The 20,131-nt window shown below is 43.5% G+C and overlaps 1 protein-coding gene across 2 annotated transcripts in view; it reads right to left on the reverse strand.

Annotated features, from left to right (window-relative positions):
• Nucleotides 1–2,751: 2,751 nt before the first annotated feature.
• Nucleotides 2,752–20,131, reverse strand: part of PLEKHB2 (pleckstrin homology domain containing B2) — a 63,138-nt gene continuing 45,758 nt past the window's right edge. For both annotated transcript variants that reach the window (XM_044290174.1, XM_044290173.1), the window contains exons 4-8: nucleotides 18,687–18,789; nucleotides 17,629–17,668; nucleotides 15,437–15,517; nucleotides 13,523–13,628; nucleotides 2,752–3,744 (exon numbers count right to left, since the gene is read on the reverse strand). In XM_044290174.1, the coding sequence (XP_044146109.1) occupies nucleotides 3,617–3,744; nucleotides 13,523–13,628; nucleotides 15,437–15,517; nucleotides 17,629–17,668; nucleotides 18,687–18,789 (458 nt within the window). In that variant the 3' untranslated portion in view covers nucleotides 2,752–3,616. The remainder of the gene's footprint in view (nucleotides 3,745–13,522; nucleotides 13,629–15,436; nucleotides 15,518–17,628; nucleotides 17,669–18,686; nucleotides 18,790–20,131) is intronic.

Here is a 20,131-nt window from a genome sequence, read left to right on the forward strand (position 1 = left end):
ACAGCCTTTTACAGACATTATCATCACTGGCTGTCTCCAGTGGAGCTCACAATTCCCTATCCTATGCATCAATCTGACATTTCTATCTGAATGGGTTATTTTTTTGTTATTGAGTGTACTTCTATTATATTACTGCAGGTTTGTTCCCTATTTAGTGAAATTATTCCAGTATACCAGCACTGTATCCTTTTCTTATGTCTGCCATCTTGTGGTGCGTTTTAGATACTGCAAGTGACTGAACTTATTAACCAATTCCATACAAATCCCTATAGGACATCAGTGATAACTGGGCTTAAAAGATACAGGGTGGAAAAGAATAAGGCCTCTTCCACACGGGCGTCCCGGATTTGCTCCGGATGCGTCGCGTGTGCATTGCCCGCATTTTGCACGCGCGTGATAAAAAACTAAATGTGGTACCCAGACCCGAACTTCTTCACTAAAGTTCGGATTTGGGTTGGGTGTTGTGTAGATGTTATTATTTTCCCTTATGACATGGTTATAAGGGAAAATAAAAGCATTCTTAATACAGAATGCTTACTAAAATGTTGCTTGAGGGTTTAAAAAATAAAAATTAAATTAACTTACCTTATCCACTTGATCGCGCAGTCGGCATTGTCTTCTTTCTTCTTCTTCAGGACCTGCAAAAGGATCTTTGATGACATAATCCTTCTATCTTCATTCAGCAGGACCTGCGCTGACGTCACCAAAGGTCCTTTTGCAGGTCCTGAAAGAAGAAGAAAGAAGAAGATGCCGGCTGCGCGATCAAGTGGACAAGGTGAGTTAATTATTATTATTTTTTTAACCCCTCAATGAACATTTTAGTAAGCATTCTGTATTCAGAATGCTATTATTTTCCCTTATAACCATGTTATAAGGGAAAATAATAAAATCAGAACAGAACACCGAACCCAAATCTGAACTTCAGTGAAGAAGTTCGGGTCTGGGTACCAAATTCAGTTTTTTATCACGCGCGTGCAAAACACATTGCACCCGTACAATAAAAACTGAACAACGCAACGCAATCGCAGTCAAAACTTACTGAAATTGCGCGCGCACTTGCGCGGGTTTTCCGCAATCCGCACGCGACGCATGTGGAGCAAATCCAGGATGCCCGTGTGAAAGAGGCCTAACGGTTCAGCTACATGGTGCTGTCGCCCAGTGGAATCCCAGTGAAGCAGCGCTAGCATGGAAATGAATGGCATTGCAGAGTGACTTGCACGTGTACTGTGACCGCGACCCCATAATATAAAAAAATCCAGTAGAGTACTGAAAACTGAATGGGTTTCTTTATTATCAGATATACACCAATTTTTGGAGTATAACTGGCGCAAAGGTTAATTGTGCCGCAATCTGCAACTTTTCTCTACTCACGCCAGGTCTAAAAAAGGGGGGCGGGCCGGCAGGCCCGTCTCATTTATCATTTTCTACACCTGTTTTAGGTGTAGAAAATGGTCTGAATCTACACCAGCAAGGGAGCTGGCGTCCATTTAGACAGGCGGTGGATACGCTGAAGTTGTGTAGAGGGCGGCGCCTCTACATAACTTTGGCGCAGCCCCCACCAGCAGAAAGGGGTATTAGGACCGGCGTCTAAAACTCCGGTCTCAATAAAGAACCCCTAATATTTTTTATTCTCAGAATGTATACTTTGTAACTTGATAAATGTAGATGATCTGTTATGCACATTTATTTATTTTACGCTCTTATATAGCGCTGACACATTCCACAGCGCTTTACAGACTTTGCATCACACTGTCCCCAATGGGGCTCACAATCATATTAGACTTTTTATCTGTGAAATAAATAGCATTTCATGTATGTCATATTACAATATGGAACAAAGAAGAGAAAGCGTAGTGTGTGTTTCTATTCTAAGACGTGTCTCTGTCTTTCCTCAGCTTTCAGTTTAATCTGTATTATCAGCCGTGTCTAGAAATGAAGCACAAGAAATTCCTGACTTGTTAATGACAAGCGTTACACAACATGAACAGTTTGAAAGGCATCAAGAGCATTCCCTATTTGCTGTTTATGGTTGCCTGTATTCTGTGAGTAGTATGCTCATTTATGTAACGTGAGGGAAATGCAGCAGCTCCTATGGGCGCTATATTCGCAGAATACAGGCTGCTGTACCAGCACATGCTTACTGGTGATCCTTTTACTGCAGAGATGCAGCACCAAGCAGGGAATAGCTGTGCTTCTTGTAAAGTGTAATGTATAAGTAATGTATACTAATGCCTTTCCCCTTAACACGTGTCTCCTGGACTAGGTACAATACACGTTAAAAGTTTATTTTGGATCCACAGCCCAAAGATCTAGAATTCATCGATCCTTAAGACTTCAGATGATGTGGATGTGTTTTATTACATGTCTGTATCCATATCTGCAGCTATCAGGGGGCCAAGCGGTGAGCATAGAAGTCAGTGGAGGAGATTTGCTGTTTAGCAAATAGATTCCACCTCTCATTTTCCAAACTAAGGAAAAATGAAAGGTGGATCTGATTGGTTGCTATAGATCACTAAGCCCGTTTTCCTTTACGCCAGGTTTGATAAATCTACCCCAATGTGTGTAGCTCGTTCTCCCAGTATGGATGTGAATGCAGTCATGTATCATGGGGCTGCATTCTACAGTGTAAGGGCTCATGCACACAAATGTATTTTCTTTCCTGTACATTCCATTTTTTTTGTGGACCATATGTGGGACCATTCATTTCAATGGGTCCGCGAAAAAAAATGGAAGTTACTCCGTGTCCGTTTTCGTATGTCCGTTCCGCAGAGAAATAGAACATGTCCTATTATTGTCCGCATTACGGACAAGGATTAGAACAGTTCTATTAGGGGCCAGCTGTTCCGTTCTGCAAAATACGGAATGCACACGGACATCAACCGTATTTTATGCAGATCTGTTTTTTACTGACCGCAAAATAGATATTGTCGTGTGCATGAGCCCTTAGGGATTGGATTTGAAACGTACACAGCAAATCAGCAGGGAAAGCTACAGCAGCATATGAGCATTAAATCATGTGGATTGGATACAGGTGGGGGAATCACTCGGGAAGGCATGGCTTCAGATTGGGGCACAGCGAGGGGCAAAGTTAGTTCCGGGATGAGGCCAAGGGGACTGACACAGTCCGTGTGTGACAGTCATTCACGTTTCTGGGTATCATGAAGATGGGAATAAGTGGTGCTTGCTTGGTACTGTCATGCTGCACATCTAACAATCTGCAACACAAAGCAATTTCCATGGTGAAAATTTCTGCAACATGCGGATGAAATTTGGTAAAAATCACATCTACTTGCCTGCTACTATATTCCCCTGCAGATATTCCTGGCGCAAATCTACAGCACGTTCATCCTGTGTGAATTTACGCTTACCATGAAAAACTTGTAACCCCTCAGTCTACTGGATTCAAAGCACTAAAAGTCAATTTCATATTACAAGCTACAAATAAACTATCATACGAAAAAGTCCCTTCCTCTGATTCCTGTTTTATCGGCATAATTATTGTACATATGTAAAGCTGACATGAAATAGTAGTACCTGAGCTAGTACATTAGTCATTCTGTGCAAACAGTACAGTTTTAAAATGTCCTAAATTAAAGCTTTGAGATGCATATTGTAGCTAAAATCCCCAGAAGAGAGAGCCGAGAGCCATGCCGGTAGCTGCTCCGGCCAACATTCCCATAGCCAGGTCTCCATCATTGTCATAGTATCTCTCTCTGATGATGATGTGATTAGCAGCTCCTTGTCCTGGAGGGGTAAGAAAGACAAAGTAAGTGAAAGAAATGCTGTGCACTGTCAGAACAGAACTGTATCAACTCTTAACTTACTGGTTTTCTTCCTTGATTCCAGAGGGAACATTAGATGGTATTTAGGATCATGGGTAGAACACTGACAGGGGGTGGATTTGACATTTCTGGGGCTCTTCACATAGCATGATGCCTCTTAAAGTGCTCCTCACACAATATTATGTCCCCATTACAGGGTAATGCCCCATCATGCGCCCCTATCACAGAATAATGCCCTCGTATATGATGCTGTCTTATTTGCCCTGAACAGAATATTGTGCCTCTTTAGTATCTCCAACATGACTGCTCACTTAGCCCACATTCCCATCATGGATGGAGCAGATCTTTTAGTGCAGATCTGATCTAGCCTGTCTGGCAGCTAGGTACAGCAAGCACAATGACTTCATTTCATCATGCCTACCAGCGCCAAACCACTGGTCACAGGGTGAATGGTGGAGCTTCACAATTGTATTCAACTGTACTTGTGTCCTGAGATGGCGGTGCAGATGCACCATTAGCCCTACACTTAAAGTGGACCTACAGCAGGGGGCCCCTGACCTCTGTTGCCCCATGCATTTTCATGGTTTGCATGGTGGTAAAGACTGCCACTGACCACTGACAATGGATTTTAGAGGAGGATGTAATAAAGACCAGCATGCCGTATTTTTCATTTGGCTTTCATCTTTGGCAATCACACCTTGGTCACCACTCTATTTTACTAGTAATTCTAATCTACAACATATAAATGCTTATATCCTTAAAGGCTATGTACACCTTCTGATGCATTTTTTTATGGTTGTATTTTACTCATTTTGGGCTAAAAATCATTTTTTCAATTGGTCTTTATTAAAATATTGAGCCTTTCTGTCAAAAAGGGTTAACTTTAAAGCTGCGTGGATCATACTTTTTTCATGGTCATCTAATAACCCTTATCTCTAAACTATTGAAAGGTCATAAACACTTATTTAAAGGGAACCTGTCACCAGGATTTTGGCCATAGAGCTGGGGACATGGGCTGCTAGATGGCCGCTAGCACATCCGCAATACCCAGTCCCCATAGCTCTGTGTGCTTTTATTGTGTTAAAAAAACGTTTTGATCCATATGCAAATGAACCTCATATGTGTCCTGTATCCGGAGATGAGTCCAGCGGAAAGGAGCCCAGCACCGCCCCGCATCCTCCGAATCTCCTCCTTGCTGGCTGACGTCACAGAGCTGGAGCGCCGAAATCTCGCGATGCGCGAGCTAGCACATGCATAGTTCATTCCCTGTGCTGATGCCAGCACAGGGAATGAACATGATGCCGACACTGCGTATGCGTTAGCTCGCGCATCGCGAGATTTCGGCGCTCCAGCTCTGTGACATCAGCCAGCAAGGAGGAGATTCGGAGGACACGGGGCGGTGCTGGGCTCCTTTGCGCTGGACTCATCTCCGGATACAGGACACATATGAGGTTCATTTGCATATGGATAAAAACGTTTTTTTAACACAATAAAAGCACAGAGAGCTATGGGGACTGGGTATTGTGATGTGCTAGCGGTCATCTAGCAGCCCATGTCCCCAGCTCTATGGCCAAAATCCTGATGACAGGTTCCCTTTAAGCCACATTATTATCAGTAAGCTAAGAACTGAGCTATAATGGGTGACTATAATGTCGGAGATAAGGAGCCTGTCAGATTAGCTGGCCAATGGAGCAGAGAGAAAATTCATATCTTCCTACTAGAGCATCTCAGCCCTGTACAGAAAAAGGATTCCATATTTGTAATAAATACCAAATAAAAAAACGATTTTTAGCTCAAAATTAGTTCAATGCGATAATTATAAAAGAAACAATGCCTCCAAAGTTGTACATAGCCTTTAAAGGGAACCTTTTACCATGAAATGCGATGCTATCTGCAGGCAGCATTTTATAGAGCAGGACGAGCTGAGCAGATTTATATATAGTTTTGCTTATAAAGATTCAGCAAAACCTGGAATTTATGTTGTCTCACTTCAGCAAATGGCATTTATCATGTAGATTAAGTAAATACAAGTCACTTACTAATATACTGCAATTGTTCATATTGCTTCCTTTGCTGGCTGGATCATTTTTCCATCACATTAAACACTACTCGTATCCAGGGGTTAAATACGACCACCCCACAATGATGTCCGTGCTTGTACACTATAGGAAACAGTGCCAGCCTATGTGCACTCCCACAATTCCAGCCACCAGAGAGGCGGGTGCTTTTTCCTATAGTGTGCTAACACACCCACTGCTGCTGGATTACAGGGTGGTCGTGACTCCTGTAAATGACCAGTGTATAATGTGATGGAAAAGTGAATACAGCCAGCAAATGAGGCAATGTGGACAATCACAATACATTAGTAAGTGGCTTGCATTAACTTTATCTACCTGATAAATAACATTTGCTGAAGTGAGAAAATCAGTTTAAGTCTCTGCTCTTTCTGAGCTCGTTAGTACATGGGGACCATCTTATGAGTGACTGACAGCTATTTCTGTATATGCACTTATGCCAGAGAATGCTATCAATCACTGATACATCGATCAAATGAGCCTCCTAAGCTCAAAAAGAGCAAATATTTAAATGTATAAATTATACGTTTTATTGAATATTTTCCCACCACACTATATAAAAATCTCACCTTTTCCTGTTCCATAACAAGTTGTAGGGTATATTTTTTAACCAGGGGGGGGTAGTGTGCACTATTGTAGTGCCCTGGAGCAGGGGTACTTTGAAGTCTGAACGTTTGTGGAAATTTGCCCCTATTTTCCCTTTGCCAAGTCATCAACTCCTTACCCTACTGCACTTTAACCACTTACCGCTACTCTAACGCCGAAAGGCGTCATCTCTGCGGCGCTCCCAGGCTACGCTAACGCCGATTGGCGTCATCTCGCGTGAGCCGAGATTTCCTGTGAACGCGCGCACACAGGCGCGCGCGCTCACAGGAACTGAAGGTAAGCAAGTGGATCTCCAGCCTGCCAGCGGCGATCGCTCGCTGGCAGGCTGGAGATCCGAATTTTTTAACCCCTAACAGGTATATTAGACGCTGTTTTCATAACAGCGTCTAATATACCTCCTACCTGGTCCTCTGGTGGTCCCTTTTGTTAGGATCGACCACCAGAGGACTCAGGTAGGTCAGTACAGTCGCACCAAACACTACACTACACCCCCCCCCCGTCACTTATTAACCCCTTATAAACCCCTGATCACCCCATATAAACTCCCTGATCACCCCCCTGTCATTGATCACCACCCTGTCATTGATCACCCCCCCTGTCAGGCTCCGTTCAGACGTCCGCATGATTTTTACGGATCCACGGATACATGGATCGGATCCGCAAAAAGCATACGGACGTCTGAATGGAGCCTTACAGGGGGGTGATCAATGACAGGCGGGTGATCACCCATATACACTCCCTGATCACCCCCTGTCATTGATCACCGCCCTGTCATTGATCACCCCCCCTGTCAGGCTCCGTTCAGACGTCCGTATGATTTTTACGGATCCACGGATACATGGATCGGATCCGCAAAAAGCATACGGACGTCTGAATGGAGCCTTACAGGGGGGTGATCAATGACAGGCGGGTGATCACCCATATACACTCCCTGATCACCCCCTGTCATTGATCACTTCCCTGTAAGGCTCCATTCAGACGTCCGCATGATTTTTACGGATCCATGGATACATGGATCGGATCCGCAAAACACATGCGGACGTCTGAATGGAGCCTTACAGGGGGTGATCAATGACAGGCGGGTGATCACCCCCCTGTCATTGATAACCCCCCTGTAAGGCTCCATTCAGACGTCCGCATGCGTTTTGTGGATCCGATCCATGGATCCGTAAAAAATCATGCGGATGTCTGAATGGAGCCTTACAGGGGGGGTGATCAGTGACAGGGGGGTGATTACCCTGATCACCCCCTGTCATTGATAACCCCCCTGTAAGGCTCCATTCAGACGTCAGCATGCGTTTTGTGGATCCGATCCATGTATCCATGGATCCGTAAAAAATCATGCGGATGTCTGAATGGAGCCTTACAGGGGGGGTGATCAGTGACAGGGGGGTGATCACCCTGATTACCCTGATCACCCCCTGTCATTGATAACCCCCCTGTAAGGCTCTATTTAGACGTCAGCATGCGTTTTGTGGATCCGATCCATGGATCCGTAAAAAATCATGCGGATGTCTGAATGGAGCCTTACAGGGGGGTGATCAATGACAGGGGGGTGATCAATGACAGGCGGGTGATCACCCATATACACTCCCTGATCACCCCCTGTCATTGATCACCCCCCCTGTAAGGCTCCATTCAGACATCCGCATGATTTTTTACGGATCCATGGATACATGGATCGGATCCACAAAACACATGCGGATGTCTGAATGGAGCCTTACAGGGGGGGTGATCAGTGACAGGGGGGTGATCACCCTGATTACCCTGATCACCCCCTGTCATTGATAACCCCCCTGTAAGGCTCCATTCAGACGTCCGCATGCGTTTTGTGGATCCAATCCATGTATCCATGGATCCGTAAAAAATCATGCGGATGTCTGAATGGAGCCTTACAGGGGGGGTGATCAGTGACAGGGGGGTGATCACCCTGATTACCCTGATCACCCCCTGTCATTGATAACCCCCCCTGTAAGGCTCCATTCAGACGTTCGCATGCGTTCTGTGGATCCGATACATGTATCCATGGATCCGTAAAAAATCATGCGGATGTCTGAATGGAGCTTTACAGGGGGGGTGATCAGTGACAGGGGGGTGATCACCCTGATTACCCTGATCACCCCCTGTCATTGATAACCCCCCTGTAAGGCTCCATTCAGACGTCCGCATGCGTTCTGTGGATCCGATACATGTATCCATGGATCCGTAAAAAATCATGCGGATGTCTGAATGGAGCTTTACAGGGGGGGTGATCAGTGACAGGGGGGTGATCACCCTGATTACCCTGATCACCCCCTGTCATTGATAACCCCCCTGTAAGGCTCCATTCAGACGTCCGCATGCGTTTTGTGGATCCGATCCATGTATCCATGGATCCGTAAAAAATCATGCGGATGTCTGAATGGAGCCTTACAGGGGGGGTGATCAGTGACAGGGGGGTGATCACCCTGATTACCCTGATCACCCCCTGTCATTGATAACCCCCCTGTAAGGCTCCATTCAGACGTCCGCATGCGTTCTGTGGATCCGATCCATGTATCCATGGATCCGTAAAAATCATGCGGATGTCTGAATGGAGCCTTACAGGGGGGGTGATCAGTGACAGGGGGGTGATCAGGGAGTCTATATGGGTGATCACCCCCCTGTCATTGATCACCCCCCTGTCATTGATCACCCCCCCCCCCCCCCCTGGTAAGGCTCCATTCAGACATTTTTTTTGGCACAAGTTAGCGGAAATTTTTTGTTTGTTTTTCTTTTTTCTTACAAAGTCTCATATTCCACTAACTTGTGTCAAAAAATAAAATCTCACATGAACTCACCGTACCCCTCACGGAATCCAAATGCGTAAACATTTTTAGACATTTGGATCCCAGACTTCTTCTCACGCTTTAGGGCCCCTAAAAAGCCAGGGCAGTATAAATACCCCACATGTGACCCCATTTCGGAAAGAAGACACCCCAAGGTATTCCGTGAGGGGCATATTGAGTCCATGAAAGATTGAAATTTTTGTCCTAAGTTAGCGGAAAGTGAGACTTTGTGAGGAAAAAAACAAAAAAAAATCAATATCCGCTAACTTATGCAAAAAAAAAAAAAAATTCTAGGAACTCGCCAGGCCCCTCATTGAATACCTTGGGGTGTCTTCTTTCCAAAGTGGGGTCACATGTGGGGTATTTATACTGCCCTGGCTTTTTAGGGGCCCGAAAGTGTGAGAAGAAGTCTGGGATCCAAATGTCTAAAAATGCCCTCCTAAAAGGAATTTGGGCCCCTTTGCGCATCTAGGCTGCAAAAAAGTGTCACACATGTGGTATCGCCGTACTCAGGAGAAGTTGGGGAATGTGTTTTGGGGTGTCATTTTACATATACCCATGCTGGGTGAGAAAAATATCTTGGTCAAATGCCAACTTTGTATAAAAAAATGGGAAAAGTTGTCTTTTGCCAAGATATTTCTCTCACCCAGCATGGGTATATGTAAAATGACACCCCAAAACACATTCCCCAACTTCTCCTGAGTACGGCGATACCACATGTGTGACACTTTTTTGCTGCCAAGGTGGGCAAAGGGGCACATATTGCAAAGTGCACCTTTCGGATTTCACCGGCCATTTTTTACAGATTTTGATTGCAAGGTACTTCTTACACATTTGGGCCCCTAAATTGCCAGGGCAGTATAACTACGCCACAAGTGACCCCATTTTGGAAAGAAGACACCCCAAGGTATTCCGTGAGGGGCATGGCAAGTTTTTAGAATTTTTTATTTTTTGTCGCAAGTTAGTGGAATATGAGACTTTGTAAGAAAAAAATAAAATCATCATCATTTTCCGCTAACTTGTGACAAAAAATAAAAAGTTCTATGAACTCACTATGCCCATCAGCGAATACCTTAGGGTGTCTACTTTCCAAAATGGGGTCATTTGTGGGGTTTTTCTACTGTTTGGGCATTGTAGAACCTCAGGAAACATGACAGGTGCTCAGAAAGTCAGAGCTGTTTCAAAAAGCGGAAATTCACATTTTTGTACCATAGTTTGCAAATGCTATAACTTTTACCCAAACCATTTTTTTTTGCCCAAACATTTTTTTTTTTATCAAAGACATGTAGAACAATAAATTTGGCGAAAAATGTATATATGGATGTCGTTTTTTTTTTGCAAAATTTTACAGCTGAAAGTGAAAAATGTCATTTTTTTGCAAAAAAAATCGTTAAATTTTGATTAATAACAAAAAAAGTAAAAATGTCAGCGGCAATAAAATACCACCAAATGAAAGCTCCATTAGTGAGAAGAAAAGGAGGTAAAATTCATTTGGGTGGTAAGTTGCATGACCGAGCAATAAACCGCTAAAGTTGTGGAGTGCCGATTTGTAAAAAAGGGCCTGGTCACTAGGGGGGTATAAACCTGTGGTCCTTAAGTGGTTAAAGGGTTAACTTGCACTGACTTATATTGTTTAATACTGTATAACTACATTTCATATATTTGTTGTGATATACTGTATATCCTGTTCATTTGCATGGCACTTTTGGGACTTTCTAGCTAATAATTAGAACCTTATAATTTCTGCAAATAAAGAAGAATATGTTTTAGAGGGAAAAAGCCAGACTTGTTTACCACCAAAACCAGACAGACTGACCATTTTGGATGTCAGGTTTAGCTATGTTATTATGTCTAAAGACTTGTTTTTGTCATTCCCATTAACGATTATTCTAATGCAAGTCTATGACAGATGAAAATTGTAACATTGTATCTATTTGGGTTGTGTTTCTTCACTCCACCCCTCCCACTAGAAGGTTCTGGTTCTGCTAGAAATTGTATATAGGGAGAGCAGTTAGAGCCCCTAGTTGTCTGCAGTTAGGGATCAGTGCTTAGAAGAAGAGACTCTGCCAGACTGCATGAGTGAGCAAAAGACGCCGAGAAAGGGATGCTGAGCTACAGACCCTGGGTCACCAGCACTGTGACCAAGGATCCAGCTGGACTACTGAGCCACAGACCCTGGGTCACCAGCATTTGGCCAGGGTACTGGCTATCTGAGAGCTAGAGGGACAACTAGCTCAGGCCTTTTCTCAGCACCAAACCTTCTGCCCAGGAAGAGACTGGAGAAGCCAGCTTAGTGCCTTGCCTGTATTGTTTTGCACTTGAGTTCCTCCGGTGAAGAAGCACACTGGTTTACTGCACACCTTCACTGAATGGGTGGCTCCACTGCTAAATATGCACTACCAAAAGGCTATGTATATGGGTAGGAAATAGATAACTGGTAGTTCTTAGTGTTTGTTGCTGGATAGTGGGCAGGCATCACTCCCTGGTTAGGGAGTTCCTGGCAGGTCAGCCTAGAATGAGGAAATGTATGTGTGTGTAAGCCAGACAAGCTGAAGCAGGAGAAAAGTAATTCTTCTCCAGGAAGACTCCTTCCCTGTAAGTTAAATCTGCCAGAAAAGCAACTTTGCTAAGAACCAACCTCTGAGGAAATGAAGCACTGAAGTATTACAGAAAGTTTAATACCATAAAGGGACAGCTCTTGGACAGATACAGTGAAGGTAACATAAGAATATGACTTTAGAATTTACTGCACATGGTTTGGGTTATATTGCTTCGGGCTTATGCCACACTACTGAGCCAGACTGGCCATCTGATCTAGAACTGCACCCCGTAACTGGGCATTGCAGAATAATATTGAGAGCATTTGCACACCTTTTGTCATTTAAAAGGATTGCATGTATCTGCAGAAAAACACTCAAGGAGCTCTACCATCATAGCATCTCTATACACAGCCTACTGCTGGTATTTGCACAGTGACTCCCATAATTTATTCAGTAAAAGAGAGACTTTCTTTTACTTTTATTTACTATAATCATGCCAGCCTGGTCATTAGACTCCATATCCGATCCAACTCCTCTGTTCTACCTTTCACCCTGTTGCTCACCTAACATTAAGGGCACCCCAGCCACCACCAGGCAGGAGACTCCAAAATCTAGTGCCCTGAGAAAAAGAAGGGTTGTGCCCTTCCATGCACTGCACTTCCCAGCCTGGGAGAACACTGGAGCAAGGAACAGCCACCCTGCCTTTTCACTCATCCCTTGGGGGCCAGCGCATATGCAAAGTGTATGCCCATGGAGCAGCCTCTCGTTTGCAGGCATAGAGTTCCTTGGAATTCAAAGATGTTGTTGTGTAGAGTGAAAGAAATCCCTTCAAGTAGAAACTTTTTCTGTTGGGCTGGCATGAGCTTGTCAGATGATAGACAGTGATCTATCACCCTGTCATTGTTCCAGAAAGCGCTCCTGCTCTATGGAGCACCTTTTGTGCCATTATTTCTTCTCCAGCTCCTGAATAAAGGCAAGGAGGGAAGTGTAAGCAGGCTTAGCAAGACCCATAGCACTTGCAGAATTGGGGCCACCCTTGGGGCACTTCCCACCTAATTTACACACAGAATAAAGGTTATTTTTCCTGGTAATGAAGAGGCCATATAGAGATATATGTGAACATATTGACAAGAGCCCTACCAAGCACTGGAAGTCGTTTAGTAGTAGACGGGCTCCCTTTAAAGTTTAGGTTCACCATAATAGCTCCTCAGAATGTCTGAAGCGTAACTTCACAACCAGACACTGACCAATGAGGGAATGCTGGGTGATGTGAGCCCAAAGCCTATAGAATTGTATATGTAGCTCTGGACTGAACCAGATTTTAATACACGCTGTTACTCAGAATCAGTACAAGATACTCAACGCACTCAACCTTTATGCAGAGTATAAAATAATGTGCTACAGTGAATTTTTTCTTGCAGTCTTATGTTGTATGGTAAATTATTGATGATGGTACCTTGCATGATTTTAACATGACAAATGTGATATTGTCAATTACATGTAAAGCTTACTATATCATGTGTGCAGAAAAACCATGTAATTACCACAATCTCTGTGTCTTTATATATACCTGTGAATATCACAGGTAGCCTGACATTGTGCAACTTTTACTCCTAGAGGGAGACAGTGAAGTCACATAAGCAAAAGTCACCAGAAACCTCTGGTCTAAAAGCAAAAGTGAAAAAATGTTTCTAATGGTGTTTTCAACTTACCTTGTGGAGGATAGGGGTAGGAAGCATATGCCTGTCCATCCCTTGTATAGATGACTTGAGATCCCTGAACTGGATAGCCCCCAGGATACTGGTCATAGCCGTACGGCTGGTAATAATACACAAGTAAGGTTAGAACATTACTACGCAGACACAATGAAAAGTTAGAGTTTTATCAATTTGACAGCAATATTTCTACATTAGAATGAGAATTATATTGGTGGATCTTCCCAATTTTGAGGAAATCTGCCAATAATCTAATATTGCTAGGCAGGCAAAACCTTCCCAAGATCTACTGATAGTAGAAAGATGGGTCATACAAGTTGGATGTGTCCTGTCTGGATAATGAATTATTTCTAAGGTGACTGTAGGTGTCAGGTAGCCATAGGCAGCAATATAATACAGGGCAAAATAGACAACCTTATATTGCTTGTATTAGCATGCCTACTGGCTCTACTGTAGTACCTATCCTATCTCCCCTGTTTTCTAGTGAGCTCACCCTTTTTGGGCTGGGTTCCCTGCTGAGTGAGTGATTTACAGGACTACATAAGGACAACAATATTATAAATATAAAATCTTGCCCCTGGAAACTGTCAGCAGACTCATGGTTGCGTATAGCGAGTCAATCAAGCTTAGCCTGAGGGGAGCACCCAAAAGACCCTTCTCCCAATCCCCAGCTCTTTTTTAAAACTATAAAATTTTCGCTGAAATCCTGAAGTTTTTTTTATGGGGACCTGTGGTTATGGCAGTGTAAATCTGATGACCTCTTCCCTTTAAACCATGGGGGAATGTATCAAGATCCAACTTTTTTAAATCAGTTTTGATTCCACTCAGAGAGAAAATGAAGACAAAATTATAAAAAATCGTATGAGGTGTCATAAATTTGTCTAAAAATGCCACCTTTTCTATGCCACCCCTCCAGCTGGTTTGCTTTTGCAATTTTTATTGTGACTTTTTTCAAAAAGTCACAATGATAAATCTGTCTAGAAACTCATTACCATACTAAACCATTACCATTTTTAACTCGCCTTTCAAAAGTGGCGAGTGAGGTGCAAAATGGCAAAAAGTCAAAAATTTTGGTGCAAAACAGCACTTGAGCCAAAATGTCTGACTTTTGTACACCAGTTTTCTGTTGTACAAACTTGATAAATTCCCCCCATGTGTTTAAAGTTTTGGGGGATTTATTAATCGATACCCCATTGGCATCATACGCACCACATTAAGAGGTACACGCCTCTTAATTATTATAGGGCATCTCAGCAGATCCGTATTCCAAAACTGAAATCAGTGCGCCGAAACTTCCTTGTATAGAGTATAATAAATATGTTGGGAGGATTGGGATGTCTATAGCCAACCCCCTCACACACACGCAGCACCCATTCCCTACCCTGCTTTACCCACTTTTTGGAAAATTGCAAGCAGGGCTCTAAATTCCCTAAAAGTCACAGAATTCTGGGCCAAAGGTTGTGACTTTTTGATGCAAGTTTTCTGGTGTACAGGGGATGATAAATGCCCCCCTTGGAGGCCTGGGGCTTAGTTTTGGGGGTATGTACCTACTTATCCACACAACTCCTTCTTCTGGAGTTGGCAGTTGTGAGCAGTGGTATAATTGATATTTTTTGACTTTTTGCTTTTTATGAAACGTGTTTTGTGTCTATGGGCAGCTGATGGCTAGGGCCATAAAGACAATAACCAGCTGACAAGGTTTCCTTCAGTTGTCTGCTGAGGTGAGCTACACTGAACACCTTTCTTAAGACATGACTATTGTATCTTCATAAAGCAGTCACGCCTTATATGAAAAGGCAATGGTGGATAGAAATACTTGATTTTACTGGTGAGATTACTATGTACTAATGCTGTCGTACTGAGGCCCTATGTCATACCAAACCTGTCAGAAAAGATCTCTTAGTGACTTACTGGAGGTGCATCAAACTGACTGTATGGAGGGGCAGGACCAAGCACACCTTCATCGTACAGTAGAGGTTGAGGCAGAATGTGCTAGTAATAGAGGAAGAAAAGGTCATTTTAATTACTATATACAGTAGTATAAGTCTGGTGTATGGATGAAGTGCTACGATTTGTGACACATCAGCACTATGACTTAGGTGCCAATAAGTTCTTATTAGCTAGTGATATCATATTAATATTAAAGGGGTAGCCTAAAAGCAGCACGTGTGTCAAAATTAAAAATAATAACAATAATAATAAAATAAACATAACTCACATGTTAAATCCCCAGTGGTCTCTTTTGTCTTTGTCTACTTTGCTGTACTTATATGTGACCACTATAGGAAGTCACTGGCTCCAGTGGTGATGCTTGAATGTATGGCACAAGTCCAGTAATTGGCTGCTGTGGTCACATGATTGTACGTGACTGTACGTGACATCACTGATGCATGGCAAGTGAGCAAAGACCACCAATGGAGAACACCAAAATGTCAGTGCTGGAGCAGTGGGGGCTTTAACAGCTGAAAGAGGACCTTTCATCAGTTTTGACATAGGCTAATTATGGTATTACCTTGTTTTTTTTTTTTTTCAAACCTCCCACTTTTCGTCTGCTGTGGTCCCCCTTTATTTTGGCGCGCTGTATTGTAATGAGCCGTAACTTCGCAAATGGGGCGGAGACGCAGTCTTCTGCTGTGGGCGTCTCCTTCTCCTTGGCTGTGAGCGAGATCCAATTAGAGCAGACCGCTCACAGCCAGGGAGAAGGAGCGAGATTCCTTGAAAAAATAAATATACACCCATGGCCTCAGTGGGGGCCGCCCTAAAAGGTAATAACATAATTAGCCTATGTCAAAACTGATGAAAGGTCCTCTTTAAGGTTATATCTCATCACATTTGTAGCTTTTGGGTGACTTTATTTAAAATTTGAGGCAAACCCTTTGATCTGTGCCCAATATATGACAGAAATGTACATCATGGTCGTATGCTAGTTTGGGGACATGTTACTGCTGAGGCCAGCCATTGGCTGCAGCAGCGCACATGACCCCGCCCATGCAGAAAGTTTACATTTGAGGACCGGAGGAACAGTGAAGAGCAGTTAAGGCCCACAGAGCTGGAACCATGTGGTAGGGAGCAGGTAAGTATATATCCCTCCACTGGATGGAGGGATTTAAAGGGTCTGGACACTTTCAGGCAATGTTTTTATGATTTCATTTTACTCATTTTGAGCTAAAAATCATTATTAAACACTTATTATAGCTAAACTTGTATCAAACTGATAAGAATATGGCTTAAATGAGTGTTAATGAGGTCAGGAGATCAGAGATAAGGCTTCATCTGACAGAACTCAGGATTGATAGCCTGCAAATTGACTGATTTTTAACACCATGTGTTGTAAATTTTTAATAAAGACAGATTGAAAAAAAATGATTTTAGCCCAAAATGAGTAAAATGCTATCATAAAAATGCCCCAAAGGTGTCCATAGCCTTTAAAAAATAATACTGTACATCATGGACAATCCCTTTAACAACACTTAGAGGGGTTATCCGGAAATACTATATTATATATTGATAACCTATCCTCAGGATAGGTCATCAATATCAGATCAGCAGAGGTCTGACACCTGGGACCCCCGTCGATCAGCTGTTAGAAGAGGCCGGGCGCTCAGTGAGTGCCACAGCTTCTTCCTAGGCCATGTGACGTCACTGTACATTGGTCACATGGCCCAGTTGCTGCTCAGCCCCCATTGAAGTGAATGTGGATGAGCTGCAATACCAAGCACAGCCACTGTACTATGCATGACGCTGTGCTTGGTGAGCTGGCTGCGCTCCCCAGAGCTCCGGTGACCGCAGCGGCTGCCTGAAACAGCTGATCGGTGTGGGCGTCGGGACTCGAACCTCCAGCGATCTGATAATGATGATCTAACCTGAAGATAAGTCATCATTATCTACAACCGGATAACCCCTTTAGGAAGCATCTTGATCTTGTGCCACCTGAGCCCTCTACCCTCTATAGATCCACTGTCGCAATGATTGCACAAGTATAAAAAATCAAGAAGGAACCACCTAGGAACAGCCTTGAAATCTGTGACAAATACATCTGCTGTTTGTAAAAATGATTTGCAGCTTATCAAATCATATATATTGTAATTGAAAACAATACATACTGTTTTAGTTTTGGCATCCTGGAGAGCAGTTTCCCAAGCTCTGAAAAAACCCAAAAACACTAAATAAATAAACTTTTTCCATTGCTCGTTTAAGGGGTTGTCCGACTAATTAATGAGGCCCCTTGAAGCCAGCAATAAAATATTAACAGAAAGTATGTAAAATTTCAGCGCCGATGCTTCCAGCGCTGCCGCTCTAATCCTCCCTGTTTTGTTTGCCTGCAGTAATGATGTTCCTGTATACAATATATTCCGTAAATTGAAAAAACTGCAGCGCTCACCTGTGCAAACACGAGGAGACACGGAATAGCTTGACCTGGACACGGCCATGTAGAAACTCCTAAAGAAAAATAGATTCCAGCTCCTCATAAAAGTAATATTTATTAGCTTCAGATTAAAAAACAGACATCATCAAGGTAGAAAAAAATATATGCAATTCACAGTGACGCGTTTCGGGCTCCTTAATTTCTGTCCTTCATCATGAATTGCATATATTTTTTTTTTCTACGTTGATGATGTCTGGTTTTTAAGCCGAAGCAAATAAATATTGCTTTTTATGAGAAGCTGGAATCTATTTTTCTTTTGGAATATATGCCGTACACCACTCAGGCTGGTGACTGGCTGCAGTGGTGTCCGGCGTATACAGGCACACAGCTGCAGCCAAGAAGATGGTATCATGGTTAAAGTGGTGAGGAGTGGACTGGTGGTTCTGGAAGCCGTGGGGAATGAGATGGCAATTTATAACAAATGATTGCTTTGGGGGAAGGGAGGAGCAGACAACCCCTTAAATCGGATAAGAACATTTCCATAGTTTCAGGTGTCATTGGTTTATATGGGACCTCGTGGCGTGGCCTAATTAAAGTCGATCTTTTAGGGTATGGCCACACGGGCAGATTTGTGGATGCAGTTTTTAAAGCCAAGACCAGGAGTAAGAGAAAGTATTAAAAACAAATATTACTTCTCTCTTCAATTCATTCTGGGTTTTGGCATCATAATCTGCATCAAAAACCTGCCCACAAAAATATCTTACATATGATCCATGAAAAAAAGTGGATACATACAAGCAGTCGTCCACACTTTCTGTGATAAGGTTTATGACTTTTCCTTCATGGCAAATAATCTGCAGGCAACAGTCCTTGGATTTCCCCTCTGGTAAATGCACATCTATCGTATAAAACAAAGGATTAAGCACAATTAAAGCAAATAGATTTCAATATATACAGTATATACAGTATATATATATATATATATATATATATATATAAAAAAGGCCCCATGCGTGTGCTTTCTGCATCCGCATTTTGTGGATACGCAATTCGCGGACCTCAAAACGGATACTGCTGTGTGCATTACATTGTACTTGTACCCCTCTCCCTCTAGCACTCCCTGGGTCTTGCATGCAGTGAAAGGAGGGCACACCCTTTTTTCCCTCGGGGGAACACCCTAGTATTGGAGCTCCTTCCCGAGCTGGAGTACTCTTAATATAATATATGTGTGGTGATAGGGTGCAAAGCAGGAGGGCAGGTGCAAGGCCGGCAAAAGGCTGATGAGGTCAAAGACCAGCCCCGTTTGGTTGCAATAAATAGTCTCTCTTTACTGAATAGATAATGGGAGTAGTAGTTCATGTAGCAACAATAGGCAGAGTTCTGCAGTATGTTACAGAGTAGGCTTCTCCCAATAGTTGTGTATAGGCGGTAACAATGATAGTAGTAATCCTCCCTCATTTTGAAATCTTTGCAAATAACCACAGGCGTGCAATTCTGTTCTCATTAACTCTTTCTGCAATTCTCAGTTGCAGGGTCAGATCTTAGGCCTCTTTCACACTGGCGTTGTCCGGATCCGGCGTGTACTCCACTTGCCGGAATTACACACCGGATCCGGAAAAACGCAAGTGTACTGAAAGCATTTGAAGACGGATCCGTCTTCAAAATGCTTTCAGTGTTACTATGGCAGCCAGGACGCTATTAAAGTCCTGGTTGCCATAGTAGGAGCGGGGAGCGGGGGAGCAGTATACCTACAGTCCGTGCGGCTCCCGGGGCGCTCCAGAATGACGTCAGAGCGCCCCATGCGCATGGATGACGTGCCATGCGATCACGTCATCCATGCGCTTGGGGCGCCCTGACGTCACTCTGGAGCGCCCCGGGAGCCCCACGGATGGTAAGTATGCTGCTCCCCCACTCCCCACTACACTTTACCATGGCTGCCAGGACTTTAGCGTCCCGGCAGCCATGGTAACCATTGAGAAAAAGCTAAACGTCGCATCTGGCAATGTGCCGAAACGACGTTTAGCTTAAGGCCGGATCCGGATCAATGCCTTTCAATGGGCATTCATTCCGGATCCGGCCTTGCGGCAAGTGTTCCGGATTTTTGGCCGGAGCAAAAAGCTCAGCATGCTGTGCTATTTGCTGCGGCCAAAAAACGTTCCGTTCCGGAATGGAAGACATCCTGATGCATCCTGAAGGACGGACTGTCCATTCAGAATGCATTAGGATAATCCTGATCAGTA

The sequence above is a fragment of the Bufo gargarizans genome, chromosome 4 (assembly GCF_014858855.1).
Source record: "Bufo gargarizans isolate SCDJY-AF-19 chromosome 4, ASM1485885v1, whole genome shotgun sequence".
Classification (NCBI taxonomy): domain Eukaryota; kingdom Metazoa; phylum Chordata; class Amphibia; order Anura; family Bufonidae; genus Bufo; species Bufo gargarizans.